Raw genomic sequence first — 21,295 nt, forward strand, 5'->3', positions numbered from 1 at the left:
TAAATTCAAATTTTAAAAAATGTTGGTTTGTGCCTAATGACTATTAAGTACACTTAATTCAATTTAAATGTATGTTTTGTCTGGAATACTATTCATGTCCGTGAAGGATAGTTTGTAGTGCAGTGTAAGAACCACTGGTTAAGAAATGCATAATTTCATCAGCTCTGAGAAATTAGTTCTTCGAAGGGGAAATTACTTTTCTCTTACTTAGTCTTACTGCTAATGAGAATGTGATTAGTCAAGTACTAAGTACTTTTAGGAAACGTGGATGAATATTTGTCATGTGTAGGAAGTTTTCAAGCAGGGTGTATAACCCAAGAAAATAACATATTTTTGCACAAATATATGCACGTTTATGTAAGAACATAAGAAGGACCATAAACTTTATTCTTAAAAATAGAAATAAAAGTATCAGCTTGACATAGAAGAGCACTGAAGTATTCCAGAATACTGCATTTTCTGCTGGAATAACAAATGCAAATCTGGAAATAAAAGTAAAGTTGTGAAATTATCATCTCACCTGGAAGCAAATGTGATTCCTAGCTCTACTTTTCTGAAATTAAATTTCTGGTTTCTTCTCTTGGTAAGATGATGTAAACAAAGGTCACTCTGTGATGTCTGTACAGTAGATTTACATAAGCATGATAGAGATGAAATTAGGCCAATAAATGAAAATCAACAGTTGTAGTTGCATATGCCCCAAAGTTTTGGGTTCATTCCCAGATGTTTTCTCTACCATTTCACCACGTACAATATTTGCAAACTTTTACAAGATACATTAAGATGAAACATTTTACCTTCCTCTAAAATATTCCATGTGGTCCTTTGCTCTACAAAGATTTTTAGATTAGATAAAATACTTGGATAACCCAATGTGGCACATGCTGTGCTGCAATACAGTTCTGAGCACATCAAGTCAAACTACTTGTGCATCTGTAGTTACATGATTCAGTCACACAAACAGGCACCAGATAGAAAACAAAATGTTTGCTAAAAAAAACCCCATGGATTTGAGCTTTGGAACACTAATCTAGAGACCTTTCACTGTACAGAATGCAAACTCCAAAAGCAGTTCTGGAGGAGAAATCATCAAAAAGAATTGCCAGTCTCATATTGCTAGACCTTACTTCTGATGAGTAGAGCCATTTCTGCCTCATTTTTGATGATATAACTGAAAAGGAACAGGAAAATCTAATGTTGAAAATCTGACATCCCAGCGTGTTTAACCAGTTACAGGAGTCTTCTGTGCAGTGGCTGAATCAATCAAAATTTTTGGAAAGACACCGTATAGAGGATGTTTTTAAGAAATATTGTGAGACAATATGTTTACATACAGAAACTGAAGTTATTTCTGTGGTTTGTAAAGTTACTGTCATTCTGAATGGCTTGCTTTCTTAGAAGACAGATAAATTTAAATTTATAAACACATTTGTTGAAACAGGATTTGACAGCAAAAATGGGGATTGTTTAATTTATGTTTTTCTTTCTAAGTACCAAAAGCAAGTACATTCTAGGTCATGAAAGAGAGCTAATAGAGAGGGCACTACGTTTGAAAGATATTGAAGTTTGTTGTAAACAAAATGGTATAGTCAGATGTGTAAATTGCATATCTCAGTAGTACTTTCTAGTCAGGTATTTGTTGCAAATAAGTCAACTTCTCAGTAGTTAGACTGTAATTGATAAGATAGCAACATTCAAAAATTATGAGATCTCCCTTGACTATTTTATTACATCAGTGTTATCTAAAAACTGTTCTGTGGTTTTAAAATTCCCAACTACAACATGCCTCAAAAGGTGTATGAACAACCAGAATACTGATATTATCACTCACTTCAATCCTTCCTTCCTTCTTTCTAAGGAAAGGAACTGCTTAAGTTACATATATGTGTAAATAACATGGCTATCTGAACTGGCTTTTGAAGCAAACAGCAAGTTACTGTTAAGAATCTGTCAAGTATCTGTTGAAATTGCATGCTATCACAAATTGCTTGTGATATGTATTTTTAAACCTGGGTTTTATTAGTGCAACTCATAATACCATTTGTCTTGTGAAAACTGGCATCACTAAGTTCAGTAAAAAGGTGGAGGAAACATACTTTTTTTCTTTTAAATATACCATCTTTCTCCATACCTACTAAATGGCATGACTCTTAGTACTTTGAAAGAATTTGCAATTTCATGTTATTGAAAAAGTCACTGCATTAAAAATAACTGAGAAATACATAATCTCTTATCATAATTCAGAGTGGGCAATGTCTCCAGTTGGTGAATATCTGTGTCTCTGGTCCAGGACTGATTCCAGTGCTTCTGCCTTCAGACATAATTTTGTTCCCCTTTGATCTTTATTGACTATTTTAGTGGTTCTTTTTTCTTTCTTGTGACAACTGGAGCTAAAATCTAGAGATTAACTGGAGCTAATATTTGAAAATCACATTCTCCTGATTTAAAAAAAAAAGTAGGTCTTGCCCTATTCCATTCTTTCTAATTGCTTCTCTATTTTTTCCTTCAGTATGAGGTATATTTTCTTGCCTCTGTATGGCTACAGAGTAATCTGTCTTTGAGGTTCACTGGTTAGATTCTTCTCTTTGTGTTTTAAAGAATATCCGATGGCTCTTCCCCATGCTAATACTTAGCAGAATTATTTGCTCAGCCTGTCAGTTCCTCTCAAACACAATGTAAACAGAGTAGCACCTGTAGAAGTATAACTTAATAAAGAGCAACACAACACATGGCAGTTCATAAAAGACAGCTGAGGTGGCACTTGCTACCATCTAAGTGTACTTGTGCTAAAATAATCTTAAATTTGTAAACTAACTGGCAGATGTTCTTGCTGTTACTTAACATAATTGTTTGCAAGTAGACTTACTTAAATACTGTAAAACCATTCTTCATTAATGCATGGTGGCTTTATAGGTGGGGATTGGTCCATTCATTCTTAATTCAGGTCCAATATATTTGCATTCCTTTTTCGTTAACTATTTGCACAATAATGTTATTTCACATAATTGTTAGAGGCTGTTCTATGCAAGGCAACGTGGATGAAAGAAAAGTCAATGTTGTTCAGTATGGGCCTGCTCCAAAGGCCACTAAAATTGATCATAATCATTCCAATTAATTGTTTATCCCAGTCAAACAGAAAAGAGACATCATGCCTAATGACTTACAAACCTTGTGAGTAAAGAAAATTATTACATTCATATGAGGAGTAATTAACTTGTTTTTTGCTTTAAAATTGCTGCTGGTTCTGTTTTACCATCAGTGCTGATAAAATCCTTGCCAATATGATAGCAATGCAAATTGTTTTAATTATGCGTATATATGACCTCTTCTGGAGGTATGAAACACAGGTGGGTGTTCATGCAGTCTGAGCATCTTGCTGTCTGTAAATTAAGATTGATACGAGGGTTATTTTTACTGTAAACTGATATTTATTCTTCCTGTACAGTGGCAGCCTTTCAGCTTCAATAATCAGTCAGTATCACTGTATCATTGTACTGCCTACCCTCCTAGTGCAGGCCTTTATCTTCACCGATTGAAAATCCTCAACCTTTCTATTAGGCCTACCAAAAATGGGAAGCTCCCCTGAGTTCCGCTGATGGGAGTGATCTTGTTATAAGTTCAAGAGCCTTGGACTTCTTATGTGGATCTATGCTTCCCAAAGAATGTCAAGGCCATTTATACTTCTTTGTAAAACAATGATGGATACCAGTAACTGAATTATTGAGAGATTCTGAAATACCTTTTTTTTTTTTTTTGGCATTTCTCATAAGAAACAGACACCAGGTCATGAATAACTTACTTTTCATGCTTTTCTCTTCTTTTGGTGCTGGTATTTGACCTTTCTCCCACTCAGAAATCTGTAAAGGTCCACTGAACACCTCAAGGAGCACCTGCATATTAAACAGAACTTGCAGACTTGCAGTGAGATATAACTGCCAAAGTATGTTATGCAGCTCTGTACGTGGTGTACTTATTTTACACAGGTTATGCAAGAGGTTTTATTTTTGCCTTCCTTTCTGTTACTCTGATTTCTAGCACTTTTCTTTCTTCTTCCTGTCATTCATTCACTCGTTCACCTGAAAAATTCAGAGCAACCTTGGGTGTTTCCTAAGTTGCACTGGTTTGTGAAAGACCTTTGTGGATGATTACACTGACTGGAAATTTCTAGAATGCAGCAGACTCTTGTCACCACTATGGTACCACTTATTTTCCTATGTCATGTATATGCTCAAATATCTGACAGCTGTGTCATGATTTATGAAGAAGACTGAGTGTAAGGGAAAATTTGGCCTTTAGTTCTAGAGATGCAGCTCTGAGCGAGAGAAGAGCAGTGAAAGTACATATTGATTGTCAAGTCAATTATTTCTTTGTCATTTGGTTTTGCAGGTATTATTACCTTGCATTCAAGGCACACGAGACTCCCCTTGGTAGCAGAGAAAACTGTCTTGTCATTTTGGAGAAATCTAAACTAGACAACTGGATTCTTGGGAAAACCAAGGTAGAGGATGCTGACATGTTCTCAAGGGTAGTATCCTTTTAGCAAAACACATCTAGTAGTGGTTTGAAAAGTACTACATGAACAAAGAAAAGAGCAAGGAATTTGCTCCAATTAGCTTCCCATGTTAGAGAGGTGCCCTCCCAAGCCAGCTGAGTTAGTGCTGCAAGAGGCAGGGTGCATTGGGTACCTCCCCAAAGCACATTCTGTATGTGGCTGCCTTGATAAGGCCAGTACATCTGTCAGTGCCTGCTGTGGTAGTGCCTCCCTGAAGTTCCTGCTGCTCTTAATGATTACATGACTGAAACTTCACATTCTGGCCCATCCTGTGAGCCTGGTTAGTACATTATTCATTTGTGGAGTTTCAGGTGAACTACACCTGGCTCTGTCAAGGGGTTTTGTTCATGATTTAAAATGGAGTGGGCGACTTCTGTAAAAAGGGTGTTATACAGCATCTTGAGTTGTTTTTCAGTGCACAAAGGAAAAACAAGGACAATTTTCCTGCTCAAAACCCAGATAAAGTGTATGTAAGCACCCACAGAATTTGCCTCCTGAAGCAGAATGCTGTTAGACCATATTATGTCTAAAAACAAATTCAACCCAGGATTTATCTTCCCACTGTCAAGAAAGGCCATATTTCAAAATTGTTGATACCTGAAAATATTCCCCTGGACAATTTACTTTGTAAAGGGGTAAATATGTGGTTTATTTTGCAATGGGATTATTATAATCAGTGGAATACTGAAATTCCACAAGCACACTGAGAGCAAATATTTGATTCACAAGATTGCTAAGATATCAGCAACCAGTATTTTACCAGTTTTCTCAGCAATAGTGCCCTAAAATAGGTGACATAAGACTAATGAAAAGGCAGAATACAAGAGGTTATGTTACTGCCTGCATGTAATACTGATATTTTTTTTGTTCCATTTCAGGTTTTTCTAAAGTATTACCATATAGAACAGTTAAATTTGTTCCTGAGAGAAGTTATAGGGAGGGTGGTGGTCATGCAAGCCTGTATCAAGGGATGGCTTGGAGCAAGGAGATACAAGAAAGTCAAAGAGAAAAGAGAAAATAGTGCTGTTACCATACAGTCAGGTAAATGTTCACATGCCCTATTTCATTGAGTCTTTTTGCATTTCAAGCTGTTGAATTGTGTGTACATTATTTATTAATTCGTAATAGTTTATTATGAAATCAAAATAACCAGAGGTGCTTTTCTCTGCAGCTAATCGATGTAAATATTATTGATTTCCTCCTAAGGTGCCATCTTAGGATTTGGTAATGTCTTTATTTAAATATTTTAGTATTTTGGATGTGATGCCTCTGCCCAAAATGAAAATATTGTTAGGTATGTCTATGCTAGCATGCAGCATATAAATGAAATGCAGTAGCATGCCCCCCCCCGCCATGTATACCAGAATTGCAGATAACATGTGTCATAGGGTGGGCCTGAGAGGCTGATTATAAGTAATTTAGCAGGCTTCCTTATATCAAATTTAGGGAGGAGGGGAGTTCTTGTGCTGACATGATCATGCACCTTTGCCTTTTGGGTTAGGACATCAGTGAGCAGATGGTGACAATTAAAATTTGGATGAGTGAAGCGGTGTTTGAAGTTGCGGGGATGTGAATACTGCAGTCGTGAACCCAGAGTTCAACATCTGGGTGGGTGGGGAAGAGGTGCTGGGGTCGGAGGCTGGAGTGGTTATGGCAGGAGGGATGAAAGTTTCAGCACATCTCTGACTCCATAGACTCTGTAGCACTTCCTTAAATAAATGTAATTTCCAGCACATGGTTTTGTATTTATAGCCTGGAGAGGATATGAAGCTCGCAGGAAGTACAAGGAAATAAGGAACAGAAGAACTGATGCTGCTATACATATTCAAGCAGGTAATTAAAACATCATTTCAATTGCCAACACCTATTTTGCTGTGGCTGATTTCATGTGTCAGTGTTTATAGCCAAGAGAAATACATGAAGTCCAAACAAAAGCTATCAAAAACAATACTCCTGATCGTTTGTTCTTCAGTGTCAAATTACATCAGTGACAAATATCAGGCACTTTGGGCTTTTTGTAAGCACTTCTCTAGAAGCAAAACATACTGATTAAAAGCTGTTGAGTTAATTCTTTAAGATTCATCAGAGAACAGTCAGTATAATTCAACTATATGTAGAGGTAGTATGAAGCACTGGACTGATTTGACTATAAGTGTGGATGGGAGGCACTGGACATGCATTTCTCTGTCTTTGTGTTGAGCCCTGATCTTGGCAGGTTGCCAGGTTTTTGTTTTGACTGCTGGCTGGCTTTGCCAGCTTTGGCCAATCTTTTGACTCTCTGCCAGACTCCTATGCAGCCATATCAATATGAATTTGAATAAACTTTAAAGAGATTATTGGAGGAACAGGCCCATAGGGCTGTGTAGATCTCTAGTAGAGAGCAGGGTACCATATGGCACAGAAATCTAAGAACCAGTGCCGTGAACTCATTGGTGTTTTCACATGCTGCCAATATGAAGCAGCCTCCATATGATGCAGTGTAATACACCTTCCCTGTCCAACCCCAGGTTGAAAGACCGTAGCCGACCAAAAATTAGTTGTAGCAAATGCGTTTACAAATAAACCAAGGTACCACCTTTATTCTACCAGCATCCTGTGCTATAATTCTTTAAGTTTTGTCATCTCTTTATTCTGCATCATATAGTCTAAATCTGAAAAAGATGTGTTCTAAATATTCTTTTACTTTGTTATCAAGACATTTCCAGTAAATTAATTTGGTTTTCTTTTGTCTAAGTTTGTTACTCTGAAGTTAACATTGCAGTGACTTTCAGCAGAAAACAGAATACCAGTGTAGTTACAGAAAGGAACATAGTATCATTAGGATAAAATAATAAATTATAGCTTTGCATGCATATTGTTATGTAGAATTGTGAAATATAGCCCTAGGGTCAAATGCAGAATATTCTATTAAATGGAGAACGGTTAAGGAGAAATTTTTTCTCCCATTACAACATGCACTGAAGGACTGCATAAGACTGCATGAAGGACTGCGTAAGACTGCATAAGCACTCTCTCCCCTTCTTCCTCTCCTTTGTGTTGTCATTTTCTATTGTTTTCATGACAGCACAGAGAGTAGATCTTAAAGTACCCCTATATTCTGGAGTATTTGCTACATTTACACTTGGCCATACTTTGATTCAAGTAATCTAATCAAATACTTTGATTTCCTGACTTAAAAGAGCCTTTTGCTGTAAAAGAGGAATTGAAACAGTTGTCCCATCACTGCTGCACTATTATCAGTTACTTAAGTTATTTCAGGAAGCTGGTGCGTAGCAGTATCACTTGGAGACTGCGGGGGATATTCTGCCTTAGAGTTTTGTCCAGCCAGATTTCATAGGCATGTAGGAGATGCATGCTCATTACTAGCTCTTTAGAGAAAGCACTGATCTGTTCTGCTGTTTGCACACATGGGAGAGATGCAGAGCTTTGTTCCTTCCTGCCATCTCTTAGATGCTGTGTTGAACATGGCAGAGCAGAGGCAGTGGGAGTGTATGCATACCCTTTAATTTGGACAGTTCTGTTGAGCCCTCTAGACTTAATGCTGGAGGAATGATGTTAGCACTTTGCCCACCAACACACATGCTCTCTTCCTTTGTAACCTGGCACTTGACAGTTTCAGTGATCAGTCTGGGTGAATAAGCATTAGGACTATAGGGTTGAGTGACACAGTGCACCTTTGTATTACTTAGGCTGTCTGCTCCTCCTATCTTTGGCACTGCATTCGAAGGGGTATAATAATAATCCTCATCACATTTCTGTCTGCCTTTGGAAACCTATATCTAGGACTTCTTATTTGAAAATTCTTCTTGTGCACACTTTCCCTTCTCTACATTCTTATTGTTCTGTGTTTCAAATCAAAGTTCATGCTTGCTAACGGTGGCCATTTTCCAGGTTTTAGAATACTCTGACAGTCTTTCGGTTGTTTACATTACACTGTCCAAGTGCCTAGTGATGTGGAGAAAAAAGCAACTCCAAATCTCTCCCTTCCCTGCATATCTTATAATGTGAGTGTGAGTTCAAGGCAGCTTTTCCGTAGATGGAGTATGATCACCTTTGTATTTTTTTAAAAAATGAGCCATTTCAGGCAGTGAGATAGATTGTTTGCATTTGTCATCCAGACATTAGCAAAACCATATAATTAAAATATAAGTACTTCCCTCTCCTTTCCCTCCCTCCCTGCTCCTCCCCCTCATGCCCCCCCTTCCCCGCTTCAGCAGGCCTTGAAATTTAGGAAGCATTTGGCTTACATGTTTCTACAGAACGCGCATATTGAAATTTGTTTTCCTTTCATCTCTTTCCCAATAAAAGCAGCCGCTCGGCTTATCCCTTTAGCTTCCTCAGAACTTCCTTTCAGAATTCCCGATCTATTACAGCACATTCACATACCAGAAACAAGATGCCTTTTCATGCTGTCAACCTTTTTCATCTGAAATGTAAATTAATTCTTGCTGGTACGCTTTGACAGAGATCAAAGTAGGGGTATTAACCTTATTGGGCCTTCTCTTCATCAGAATCAGTTCCAAAGACTGTGAGGGTAGTGTTAGGAGGCCAGTCTTCACTGTTATCTATGGCCCTCCTCCAGGCAGTCCTCTATCTACAAGTCAGCATTTCAAAGGCGCTGATTTCTTTTGTAAATGACCTTATCATTACTTTAAACTGTGTGAAAAATGATTTGCCTGAATAATTCTTGCAGGATTATCCTGCTCATTTTAATTGTGGGGGGACTTCATTCAGATTCCAGGATATTGTTTAAGTGGTTTTGACAGCAAGTGATCATAGGCTGATATAAAGGAGGAACACAGCTCCTGATTGGAAACCTCTTGACTTGTTCAGATTGTTCATTTCTTGCAAGTCAGTCTTTGAGGTAGGCTGCATTTGCATTTTAAAAATAAACAGATGCCTTTCAAATACATGAGCTGGTGGTCTGGAGATCTCTGTGGGCCCAGCAGTTCACTATCCATTGAAGAAATGTTGGAAGAAAAAACAAACTTAGAAAAAAAGCAACACTCACAATATACATGAGGATACAATTCCTGAGTGTATTATGTTACAAAAAAGAGTCATTATTTCAGAAGGGGGAAAACACCCTTACTAGGAAACAAAATGTTTGTGAATTTAAATTAGGTTGGGAAGAAAAAGCTACCCTACTTCAGCATATCTACATCACAGGTTCTCAGAATACACAGATGTCATTAGACCCACGGCTAAAATGGTACACAGGGTACAAAAGGTCTTTCCTTCTTCTTCCAGTCACAGTTTCCCAAATTGTGAAGGTTAGGAAATGCTAATTTTTAACTTAGAGATGAATTGTAAAGGATGATTTGTGTAAAGGGTTTGAGTTAACATTACATTGGGATTTTTATTGTTTTGATTTACATCTACATAAAAGGCAAAAAATTTTGTTAAAATAATTTTTTTAAATTATATTGCCAGATTCACAGCTGGTTTAAATCAGTGTATATTCACTGAATCATCCAACTGAAATGTTACTGCACTGATTTACCTCACATGCAAGTCTCATTTAATGTTTCTTTGTATTAGAATAATGCATTAATTAGAATTTAAAACAACAGATAATACAATTATAAAAGTACATTTTCTAGTTAAGGTAGCTTCTATTTCCATGCAGTGTGACTGTTGTCCCAAAAGACTTCAGGGAGGATTTTAATCTGGTTATTTCATTTGTGAACTGACATTGCCAAAATGCCAAATGAGTGGTGCATACGATTCACTTAGATCCGAGGTGACATCACTGAATTCATTTTAATTAGGCCCACTTTAGCCATCTGGAATATACTGTGCAGCTCTGGTCAGGACTGAGTTTAACTACGCTTCCAGAGGTGAAAGGCAAATGACTAATCCATTGAGCCACCGTCTCCTCCTCCAACACGTGCTCACACACTCACCATATGTCACATTGTATTGGAAAATTCTTTATCAAGAACTCAAGATTTGGGGGTGCTTTTTTTTGTTTGTTTGTTTAAATAAAAGCGATGGATGTTCAGAGGGAAACCAGATGAAGCATCCCTTTGCAAATTGCATTCTTTCTGTAACTTCTGCCCATGCAGTGTTTCTCACTATTTACATATCTCTAACATGTGCTTCTGGCAAAATGTACTCCATTACAATGAAAAAAGGGCCTGAGAACAGCTGTAATTTACTATTTTACAGTTATAATAAATGTAAGCTTTTAATAAAAGTGTTACCTTTGGGATTTTCAACCGCAAAGATTTAATGTTGACTTCAATAGAAGACAGGGAAGTATTTATTGAAAACCCTATATTTATCCGTCTGTTTATATCACTATGTACATATGTGTACACTGTGTACATACATTCAGCTAATACTGGTGTTTAGATCCAAGAATTACATGGGTAAAATGTTAAAAAAACTTCTAAGCACTTTATAAACATATCTAAAAATGTATTTTCCTTAAGCTTCCTGAAAATAACAACCACAGAGTAGCAGATCCAGTTTTACTCTTTTATATCATTAATTTTCTTCCTTTTAACTACATTGTCAGTGTAAGGATCATTGAAGAGATATATTTGTTTCCCTTAATGGCAGGTCAACTATATTACCTTGATTTCACATTCAGGGCAAACCAGACTAGTTTGTACAGGGTGCACAGCTTTGGTTAACTTTACTTTTCCATCTGTGTTCTGTACTAGTTTAGGGCATCCAGTAGTTTTTCACTTTTACTATCTATCTCTAGAAACTGTTAAAAGCCTGCTGCTCATGTGCAGGGAACATTAGGAAAGGTGAGAAGGCCTTATGGTTTTGAAGTCTAAGGTCCTATATTCTATCCCCATCTCTGAGCTAAGCTCTGTCGAGGTGATAATGTCTGCATTTCCTTTTGGTTTTCTCTCCTGTTTTTGAGGAGACAAAAAGGAGACCATTCTTACTGGATTTGACGCCCTTGCAAAAATCAGGAAGGGACAACAATGTACATTGTCCAACAATATATTGGAAAATCCTTTCCCTTGCTGATATTGCCAAAGAGTTTCACAGTCATCTTCACTTTTTTGTTTGTTTGTTTGTTTGTTTGTTTGACCAAGTCTCAAGATCAGAGACTGTAATGCATGGTAATTAAAAAACGTATGTCCAAGCATAAGTGACACCAGTCCTGATGGCAGCCTTGGTGCTAATAGTCACTCCTTGTTACTGGTAGTTACCGCTTGTATGTGAGAACTCATTACTTGCTTTCTCATAATGCTTCTGCCAGACAACTTAAGACAAGAGTTGGTTTTTTCTGCTATTAAACAGGCATCACCCAATATCCATCCGGAGTGAGAGTGAAAGAGGAGAGGTATTCATGGAACCCAGCAAAGGATGTGACTCTCCATCCCTTTTACCGTTCATTAGAATTAATTTGGCATGGAGTGAAGAATCAGATTCATGGACTCCAAAACCTCTCAGATGGTGTTAGTTAAGCTGCTGAATGGTCTTTTAACTAGGCAAATTAAGAAAGTGATATGCTGTTCATAGCAAATCAACTTCTGATTACAAACTACCATGATACCTTCTTTTCAGCTTTCATTTCTGAGTTGCTGTTATATGCTATTTCAGGTGATATTATAGATTAAAACTGTGTCTCTGTAGAAAATGTCTGCTCAACATGATTTTTATGACTGAGAATGAATCCTTCTGCTTTTTAAAATACAACTCCATCTCCTTTCTTTATACTTCTTGTATAGACCTGCAATTGTTTAGCTTTAATCTTTCTACATTGTGCTTCACAGTTCGCTCTGTAACTATGTATTTCCTATGGGAATCAGAGGGAAAATGACTGGACTTTTCCTATCTGGAATTGTGCAACATTTTGTGTAATGTATACACCTTGGTACTTAGACCTTAAGATAAAGATTTTTAACCGCAAGACACCAAGTTTCAGACTCTCTGAGGTAAATACATTCTTGGTTTGCTAGGTGCTGGAGCTGACAGAAAACTTGCGCTTTGTGAGAACTGATCAGCACAAGAAGTAAAAATTCATGTCCTAAATTGTGGCGCATAAAACATTTAACACCAAGTTACTAACAGAAGTGCTAAAATTAAGTTCAGTTCCTATGTTGCTTTTCAGATCCTGTCATCTTTGGCTATGTAAAGATCAGGGTTAAAGATACTGTTGCTGCAAAGTTTGGAATATAGACTGGGTAAGGTGAAAATGAGGTGACAGCTGGTGATCATTCTTCTTCAATGATGCAGTGATTGTTCATGGAGCAGTAGCAACATGAGTCTGCTAATTTCACACTCTTTGAGCCAAGTGCTTAGTGTCAAAACCAGCACCAGTCAGTAATGCAAATTGCTGTGATGGAGCAGCTTCCCAGCCTCTCAGACTCCCCCAGTAGAATTCTCTGCATATGCATTTCTTTTGAAACGTTATAGATCCAGTTAATAAATGTTGAAAAGATACAGTCCTACTAAGGCTCGATGAAGCTTTTGAGAGAGAGTCAGGTCTGTTTATCCTGCTACTTCAGTTATCCCATGAGTCAAAGGGAAAGTAGGAAAAATACAGCCATTTACCTGTCAGATTCAAGGTACTCTAGAAGAATGTTAGAAGCCAGCTTGCGGAAAGGTTAAGTTGAAGAGGTGTTGAATTTGAAAATATGTATGAAAACAAAAGACAGGGTAAAAACTATGTTTATTAAATCAGTTGTAGCAGGTTTTATGTACTGAATGAGGGAAAGACCAAAATGGTTGTACTGACATTAATCAGAGTCTCTGGGAAAAAGAATTCTAAAAAATTTAATCACAGTAGGTATCAGGCAAAGGACTACTAAAAGTTGAGAAATTACTAAGGATAAAACAGAAGTTTATCTTAGTCGTTCATTTGTTTCAGTGCTTCTTTACAGTAGTCCATCGACTGACTGGTACTCAGCATGTTTCAGCTGCAGAGAGGTGGCTGCTGGCCAGCTGTCTCTGCTGCCAATATTGGAGTAGGCTCCTTGTCTGGTCAGTAGGGGATAGTTAAGGATTGGAAGCCTGATCACATGGGGCAAGTGAATGCTTGCCTCATCTCTGCCAGACAGGCAGACTTTTCCAGTCTGATTATTAAGGACGGAAAGTTCCTCAGCCTCATGATACCTGAACTCTGTATTCGGTACAGCACCTCAGCAGGCCCAACTTCTGTCATGCCTTCTGTAAAGTAAATGGTTATTTATTTTAGTAACCTCTCATTAAAAGGCAATTTTTGCTGCTTCTTACCCTGGAAACCTCGGTACCACTGAACTGCTTAGATTGTTACGGTGCATTGCATACCACAGCTTGAACTGTTCAGATGGTTTTCATTTTCTTATATGGCACAAATAAGTGAAACACCACATATTTTTGTGGAGGTAGGTGGCTGAAAAGAAGACTATTAACACTATACAAGAATTAAAATAAAAAGAAGAGATCAGTTACAGCCCTTTCCTAAGGGAAAGAGCAGATGCAATTGAGGTAACTCTGTGTTGTTTCTTCCACCAGGGTAGTTATACTTTTGTAAGAGTAGTTATATGGAAGAAAAGGGAAATTAATCAATTATCTCATAATTTGGTAATAATTGAGGGATTGCAAATTCTGTGGGGGTGTGTCTTTGTTCTCTGTTGTATAGGTCATGCCTACTTCTAGTGTTTTCATAAAATCAGAGGTGTGAGATACAGGGAAAACTTGTTAATCTTCCGATCAACTTCTCTGTTCCCAATTTATTCTACAGTTTATATTTATTCCACCTCCTGATTTCCCATTGTAATCTACAATGCTATCTTGACCCTGATCCTACATGAGGTTGCCAGAGATCCTATTTCTGTGCCTATCCTATATCCCACCTTTGGGTAATTAGTCCCCAGACTGACTCTGCTTTTACACGTGTTTAGTGTGCTTAAAAGCTTTTCCTGGATAGGGAAATTTTTTTTCCCTCAAAATCATAATTTTCCTGATCTTAGCTCCGATTTTTTTTACATATTGTGTCACTGTTTAAGTTGCAGCCCTGGTAGACTAATAAACAGCTCCTTTCCCTCACAACCCTCAGCCTTATTCAGTAACTGCTTGTTGCCACTTCAAATATAGCCATTGATACTGTACATACTTTTTTGTTATTCAGCCCTTTATCCCCTTTTATCCAGGTATTTCTGCTTAAAATAATCCTTGAAATAAACCCTACAAAAATAAAATTTTAAAATTTGTGGGTTTAAGTGTACATTGCAGTAGTTTTTAGTCTTTTGTCCTAAGTGCAGTATGTATTGCTATCTGTGATTTGTGCTGGAGCTTTATTAATACCTGCTCACACGCGTCAAGAATTCAAGTAAATTGATTTCAGATAAAACTACGTAAGTAATTAAGTTATTTAGGTATCCAAATCTAGAGACAGTCCATGGAAATAAAGGATGTAGATATCTTCAAAATGTTATTCATTGCCTTTTTGGTTTTGCCATTTCATTTCACTCCATGCTTGCTACTTCATTTAGTATTTCCAGTGATTGTTTTGTTCTGCTCTTGTTTTTATGAATGGCATAAATTCCTATCTCTGTAGATTTTTTCCTGATTATTTGTATGGGAGGCATTTAAAATGTTTTATTATGGTTACAGTTAATTGAAAAATAAGAGAAGACTTTTGTTTGTTTTAATTGAATATATGAGACCCTGGCATCTCACCCCTCTACCCCACAGTAAAAGCAGGTGAAATTTCTGATTCTGTAAAATTCTGGCTAGCTCAAATCATGGGAGCTGTGATTAAAGAAGGTGTGTTGGGAGTGATTTTCTACTATGTATTTTAATACATTCTAAGCTGGATTCCTGTTTAAATTAGACATGTTCTCATTTTGAGGCCTGTTTTCCTTGCCCGGGCTGTGCCAAGTGGTCACTATAACAGTGGAAGTGTAATGCCCTGTATAATTAGGAGGAGCTGTTGACACTCGAGGGCAGAGAGGCCCTGCAGAGGGATCTGAACAGACTGGAGAGCTGGGCAATCACCAGCCATATGAAATTTAATAAGAGCAAGTGCTGGATTTTACATATGGGGCATGGCAACCCAGGATGTACATACAGACTGGGGAATGAGAGTCTGGAGAGCAGCCCCATGGAGAGGGATCTGGGGGTTATGGTCGACGGCAAGTTGAACATGAGCCAACAGCGTGCCCTGGCAGCCAAGAGGGCCCACCATGTCCTGGGGTGCATCAAGCACTGCATTGCAGCTGGTCAAGGGAGGGGATTGTCCCACTTCACTCTGCACTGGTGCGGCCTCACCTTGAGTACTGTGTGCAGTTTTGGGTGCCACAATACATTAAGGATATAAAGCTACTAGAGAATGTCCAGAGGAGGGCCATGAAGTTCGTGAAGGATTTAGAGGAGAAACAGTACAAGGAGTGGCTAAAGTCACTTGGTTTTTTCAGCCTAGAGAAGAGGAGACTAAGGGGAGACCTCATCACAGTCTACAGCTTTCTCACAAGGGGAGGAGGAGGGGCAGGTGCTGATCTCTTCTCTCTGGTAGCCAATGACAGAACCTGAAGGAATGGCAGGAAGATGTGCCAGGGGAGGTTTAGGTTGGATATCAGGAAAAGGTTCTTCACCCAGAGGGTGGTGGAGCGCAGGAACAGACTCCCCAGGGAGGTAGTCACGTCACCAAGCCTGGCAATGTTCAGGAAGCACCTGGACAACACCCTCAGAGATATGGTGTAAATTGGGGTTGTCCTGTGTAGGGACAGGAGTTGGACTTGATGATCCTTGTGGGTCCCTTCCAACTCAGGATATTCTATGATTCTATGATTCTAATTTCCAGCTGTTGCTAACACTGCAAATGTCGGAGCCACCCCTGTGAGGTGCTAAGTGTTATTTCTAACTACAGATTCAGTAAAAGTTGAGGGTATTCAGATCTGCACTGTAGAGCCAGGTACCAGCCTGCATTTCAGGCTTTGCAGAATTTTTCTCTGATTCATAACTATGTTTTTTAGCTTTCAGGGGATATATTGTTCGTAAGAAGTACACAAGACTGAAAGCCAGCACAGGCTGTGTAGCAGATCCTCAGCTTACAAGCAGCGGCTCTACTTCTGATTTTGGCTGTGAAGAGCACTGGTGAGTTGAATCCTTTGCTGTCTATTACCTAAGAAAAGTCATTTTTCACACAATAAGATCTGAAAGGAGCAGACATGTCATGATGATTCAGCCAGCTCATAGGGAATCTTCCATTTTCTGAGGATGAGCACCAGTAGTTTAGACAGTCCCCCCACCAGCTTAGTCATCTCAATGTTCTCCCAGTTAGATGAGTTAGACTTATTTTCGCTGCTCTTTGTCCTGGGTTGATGTCCTGTTTCTGTGCACTTTTCGGAAGTACCCAGAATACGTGGATTGCAGACAGGATTGCAAGTGCTCAGCATTTCAGAATTGACTGCGGTGCATGTTATTAAATACTCAAGAGTAGAAAGTTACCCTTCTGTATCTGTAAAGCTCCATGCAGACCAGCAATGAGATAGGGAAGAGCTGTAAAAAGCAGATGGACAAGTCACTGACAGAAAGCCTAGGAATACAGTGAACTGTAATAGTGGTGGCCTTCTCTTTGTGGAGGAAGGGTACTTTAACCTTCCTTACCAATGAGGTCACTCCAGACAAATGTCCCCCTGACACTTCCTTGGGTATGAGAGGCAAGAGGGATATGTTACATCTTTAGCTGTTGTCAAAGTCTGTCTCTCCAACAGTGTTCTGGGAGAGGTGGCTGCATTTGCTGGATTAATACCTTTGATGAGCAAGTTTCAGTTACTAAGAGTTACGAGATCTGTCCTGCTGTGGCATGGGCATGAGGACACCTCAGAGCTTCTTCCAGCTCTTATTTCTGTTATTTTATGTGCTTCCTACATAGCATAAAAATGCAGGTTCTCTTACACCTCTTAGGAATTCTCTGAAGAAATCAATGACTTGCTTGACTGCAACTAGCTGCTGTTATTCCATTAAGAAGGTATTTTACTTTAAATAACTGTTAACTTCTCCAAAATGGTATTTCTTTCTCTCTGTATGCTCACAACGTTGGGCTATGTTAACTTCCATGCTAACTTTGGTTGATTTAGATTGAATAATGTCTGCTACATGCTCTGGTGCATTATTATAGGATTTTGTTCAGGTATAAATGCCTGCATTCTTGTAGGTTAATAGTGTTCCAGAATCTCTCCCTTGCAGTATTCTGTTTTCAGCAAGAACAAGGTTTGGGCCATTGGTCAAGGAATGAATGAATGAATGAATGAATGAATGAATGAATGAATGAATGAATGAATGAATGAATAAATAAGTAAGTAAATAAATAAATGTTTCTGGTAATGATTTTCAGGGAAAAGAATGAGCCCACTGGAATTTAGCATCACAGTTCTGTCTTTGGATTGCCTCACTGCTCACTGGGGCAATGAGTTTCCTAATCTATTATTTCCTTCATGTGCATGCAGCTCTGTCTGTCTCTTATGTACTTAAGGGTGTGTATATTATGATCTCTTTAGAACTATTGATGATTGCATGGTCATTTGTTCTCCAGTCTGCACTGGTGGTTAGAAGCAAGAGCTAATAAGCTATTACCAATTTTCTTTGGCATCCCAAATTATAATTATTTACAAAGTAAATAGAATTCTTTTTCTTCTTCTTAGTGATCTAGAGCTTTCACCTGGACTTGTTTGGAGGCACACAGCCTCTTTAAAATTTTTCCTTGATCTGTTTTATGTGTAGTTAGCTAGGAATGGTTTTCTTCCCTTTTTGCATTAGTCTGTTTCTGGAGTTCTCGTTGCTCTCCAAACAAATACATTTTTCTGGATTAGGTACAGCTTGCTTAATTGTACATCCCTTGAGGCTCATGAAGATTTTGTGGTTCAGTAACTGTTGAGGTGAATTTGGGCTCTATGAAGCACAAACATAGAGACCTTTAAAAATATTCAGCCACTGAACTTACATTGAAATCAATGTCTAAATGCCTTTAGATATCTGGCCTGAAGGCGCCCATGTAAAATACATTGGCCATTCAGGTCTTGTACCCAGTCCTGATTGCTATGCACAATCAGACAGATAAATAAATTCCTAGCCTCTTTTGCCTGGAGTTGCTAAACTGCCATTACTGCTGGCAGTTAAACTCAAGTTTAACCCCAACAAATGTTGCAGATTATTTGTCTAATTCTATAAATTTCTCAGTGATGGCCTCAGGTTCCAGTGATTTCAGTGAGACTTGAAAATGTTCATTATTTCACAGGTGGTGTTCAGAATCTTAGGACTAAATCTGATAACTTACCTCCCATAAATCAAGCCTCACTTCTACATGTAGCTGTTACTGGGCTGTTGTATTTTAAGCATATGGCTCTTCAGTCATACAGGAAACTTGTAAGAAACAAGAAGGCTGCTGAATAATAGTGCAGATGTTTAACACAGTAGCTGGTAATCTGTCCCTAGAGAAGTCAGCCTCACTGTGGCTTCACATACTGTGGAACTAAACTATAGAATAATAAATTCTTATTTTCTCTTAATTTCCCTTCATTTCTTTTACTTTATTTTTGTTTATTTTTTTTCTAACTGGGAGTTTTGGAAATGAAAAATGAGCTTAGAGGTACTCAGGATCTGAAAGCAAAATCATACACTGTTCTGTTCTGTTGTGTGCACAGAAATATAACGATACATTTAAATGTATGACAACCTGCTACTTTTTCAAAGATCTGTTAAGAAAAGAATTTACAGTATTATAATGTATATAAAGCATTCAATTTTACTAAGTAATGGATTTCAAAGTGTTCAGAAGCCATGGGAGCTTTAAAAAAATTGAATTCCTTCAAGGAAATTGAATCTCTGCACCTAGTTCACTCTCTTCATTCAGTGAATGCAGGACATAAGCAAACTCAAGCTAATAAATTATGTAGGATGCTAATTAAATACACACATTAGTTCACTTAACATTGCATGTTAAATGTTTCCTGCATTTATATGCTTGACTTGAAAACCAGCATTAACTGTGTTCAAATGCAAAAATATTTCCTGTACAAAACTCACTGTGACAAAAGTCACAAGTAACTAAAGACACGTTGAGAATTGGCAAATATCTCTGATAGGAATACAAGAAAGTATAGGAAAATAATGTAAACGTTAGCAGGGAAGTGGCTTTGTCTCATTGAAAAAATGTTCTTCCATTCAGTTCCACAGAGCTGTGGAGTCGTCTGTGATAACTCCTACTGAAAAAGGGTCATGGGATTAATTATACACCTGGAAGACTGACGCTAAGTCTGAATTCCACCCCCAAAAGCCAGTCTGTGTATACAACACTTGCCAAGCCTTTTCTTGACATCATCAGCCACTGAGAGGGACCTGCAGGCCTGCATGGCATGAAGGATCACAATAAAACCTTTTCCCAAAGTACCTAATTCAAAACTCAAAAAGGTCAGAGTTATTTTAAAGAGCTAAACATGGTCAAGACTAAATTAAAATGATGAAAGTTAAAACCTTTCAGAGCCCTTTTTACACCCCTGCTGAATAGCAGATTTACCCTTCTGCAGAGAGCTGGATAGGCAGCATAGAAGGGAGGAATGTGACAGGGTGTCCCCTCTCATGAGGCCAGTGCAGGCACCAGCCTCGACTCACGTCTGCCTCCATTTTACAATTCGTCATCACATGAAATCAACAGTGCCGTGTTTTGCAATGGCATAGCTACAATTTCAAGTTAGTATTAGGGATCTCTTTAGCTAATTAGGAATAATCTGTGGAAAAGGAAGAAGTAATTTTCTAAAACGTCCTGTGATTTTTAACTTAGACTGCTGTCTCTAGTGAATGTATTTTTCATAAATGTTCTTGTTCTTAGCAGGATAATCTACAGTTCAGTGACTAAGGACTTTAATCTACGCTACGTTGTTCATGTTCTTGTTCAGAGAGATCTGTCACCCTCAAATATCTTTAAATCCCTTTAGAATCTCATCAAAGCATCTGTAACCTGCATGTTCCATCATCTTCTTATTCATTTCCCTCCCAAATGACAATTGTGTTAAATAATACTGATCTGATACTTACCCTGGAAAATACCTCCTGTATCATTCTTTTTTGCCTCTAGCTCACTGACTGCTACATATCACAATATATATTAGCTATACGTACGTGATCAGTGGCCTTATACTTCATAGGACAGCAGAAAGCATTGTTTCCACATAGTGACTTCCTTACACATCAGTTATGTCTGTAACTATAACTGTGTGTCAGTGAGTGTCCCTTGCTCCTTTGTTTTCTTATGGAGCTCTGTGTGTTAAGGACGTATGTTAGAAGGTACCCAATATCAACAGTGGTTTACACTCAACTCAAATTCATTGTGATTTTTCTCCTTCCATCTTTCTCTTTAGCTAGGTGGTACCTTGTTCATGCTTTGGTCAGCATAGGTTCTCAGAATCCATTCATTTTAGTAGAACTCTTGACATTCACTTGAGACTTGGGTAATCAAGATTGGATAACAAAGCCTGAACAAGACTACACAGGCATTCCAACTTAGGTGTTTGGAAAGTTATAGACAAAGAATAATTATCAGCATTTCTCTGTTCTACAGGAAGTATGCATCTGAAAGTCAAGTTCCAGAAATGGGTCTATTTCTACTCATTAATGGCTTGACTGATGAAGCAGAATCTGATTACTAAATTTGTATCAGTACTAAGTGAGTGATGGTTACAAGGGTTTAAGAGGGCAGGATTAAAATTAGAAACAGAGGTACACGGACCATAATGAACCACAAAATGAATGTCAGTCAGTAATAGCTCCAAAGTTTACATTGGGTAGTAGCAA

The 21,295-nt window shown here is 38.1% G+C and overlaps 1 protein-coding gene across 1 annotated transcript in view; it reads left to right on the forward strand.

The window, feature by feature from the left end:
• MYO3B (myosin IIIB) overlaps positions 1-21,295 on the forward strand; it is a 227,026-nt gene that overhangs the window by 150,548 nt on the left and 55,183 nt on the right. The window contains exons 29-32 of the mRNA XM_075092498.1: positions 4,387-4,498; positions 5,431-5,593; positions 6,305-6,385; positions 16,480-16,600. Coding sequence (XP_074948599.1) covers positions 4,387-4,498; positions 5,431-5,593; positions 6,305-6,385; positions 16,480-16,600 — 477 coding nt within the window. The remainder of the gene's footprint in view (positions 1-4,386; positions 4,499-5,430; positions 5,594-6,304; positions 6,386-16,479; positions 16,601-21,295) is intronic.

This window comes from Phalacrocorax aristotelis, chromosome 5 (genome assembly GCF_949628215.1).
Source record: "Phalacrocorax aristotelis chromosome 5, bGulAri2.1, whole genome shotgun sequence".
Lineage (NCBI taxonomy): Eukaryota > Metazoa > Chordata > Aves > Suliformes > Phalacrocoracidae > Phalacrocorax > Phalacrocorax aristotelis.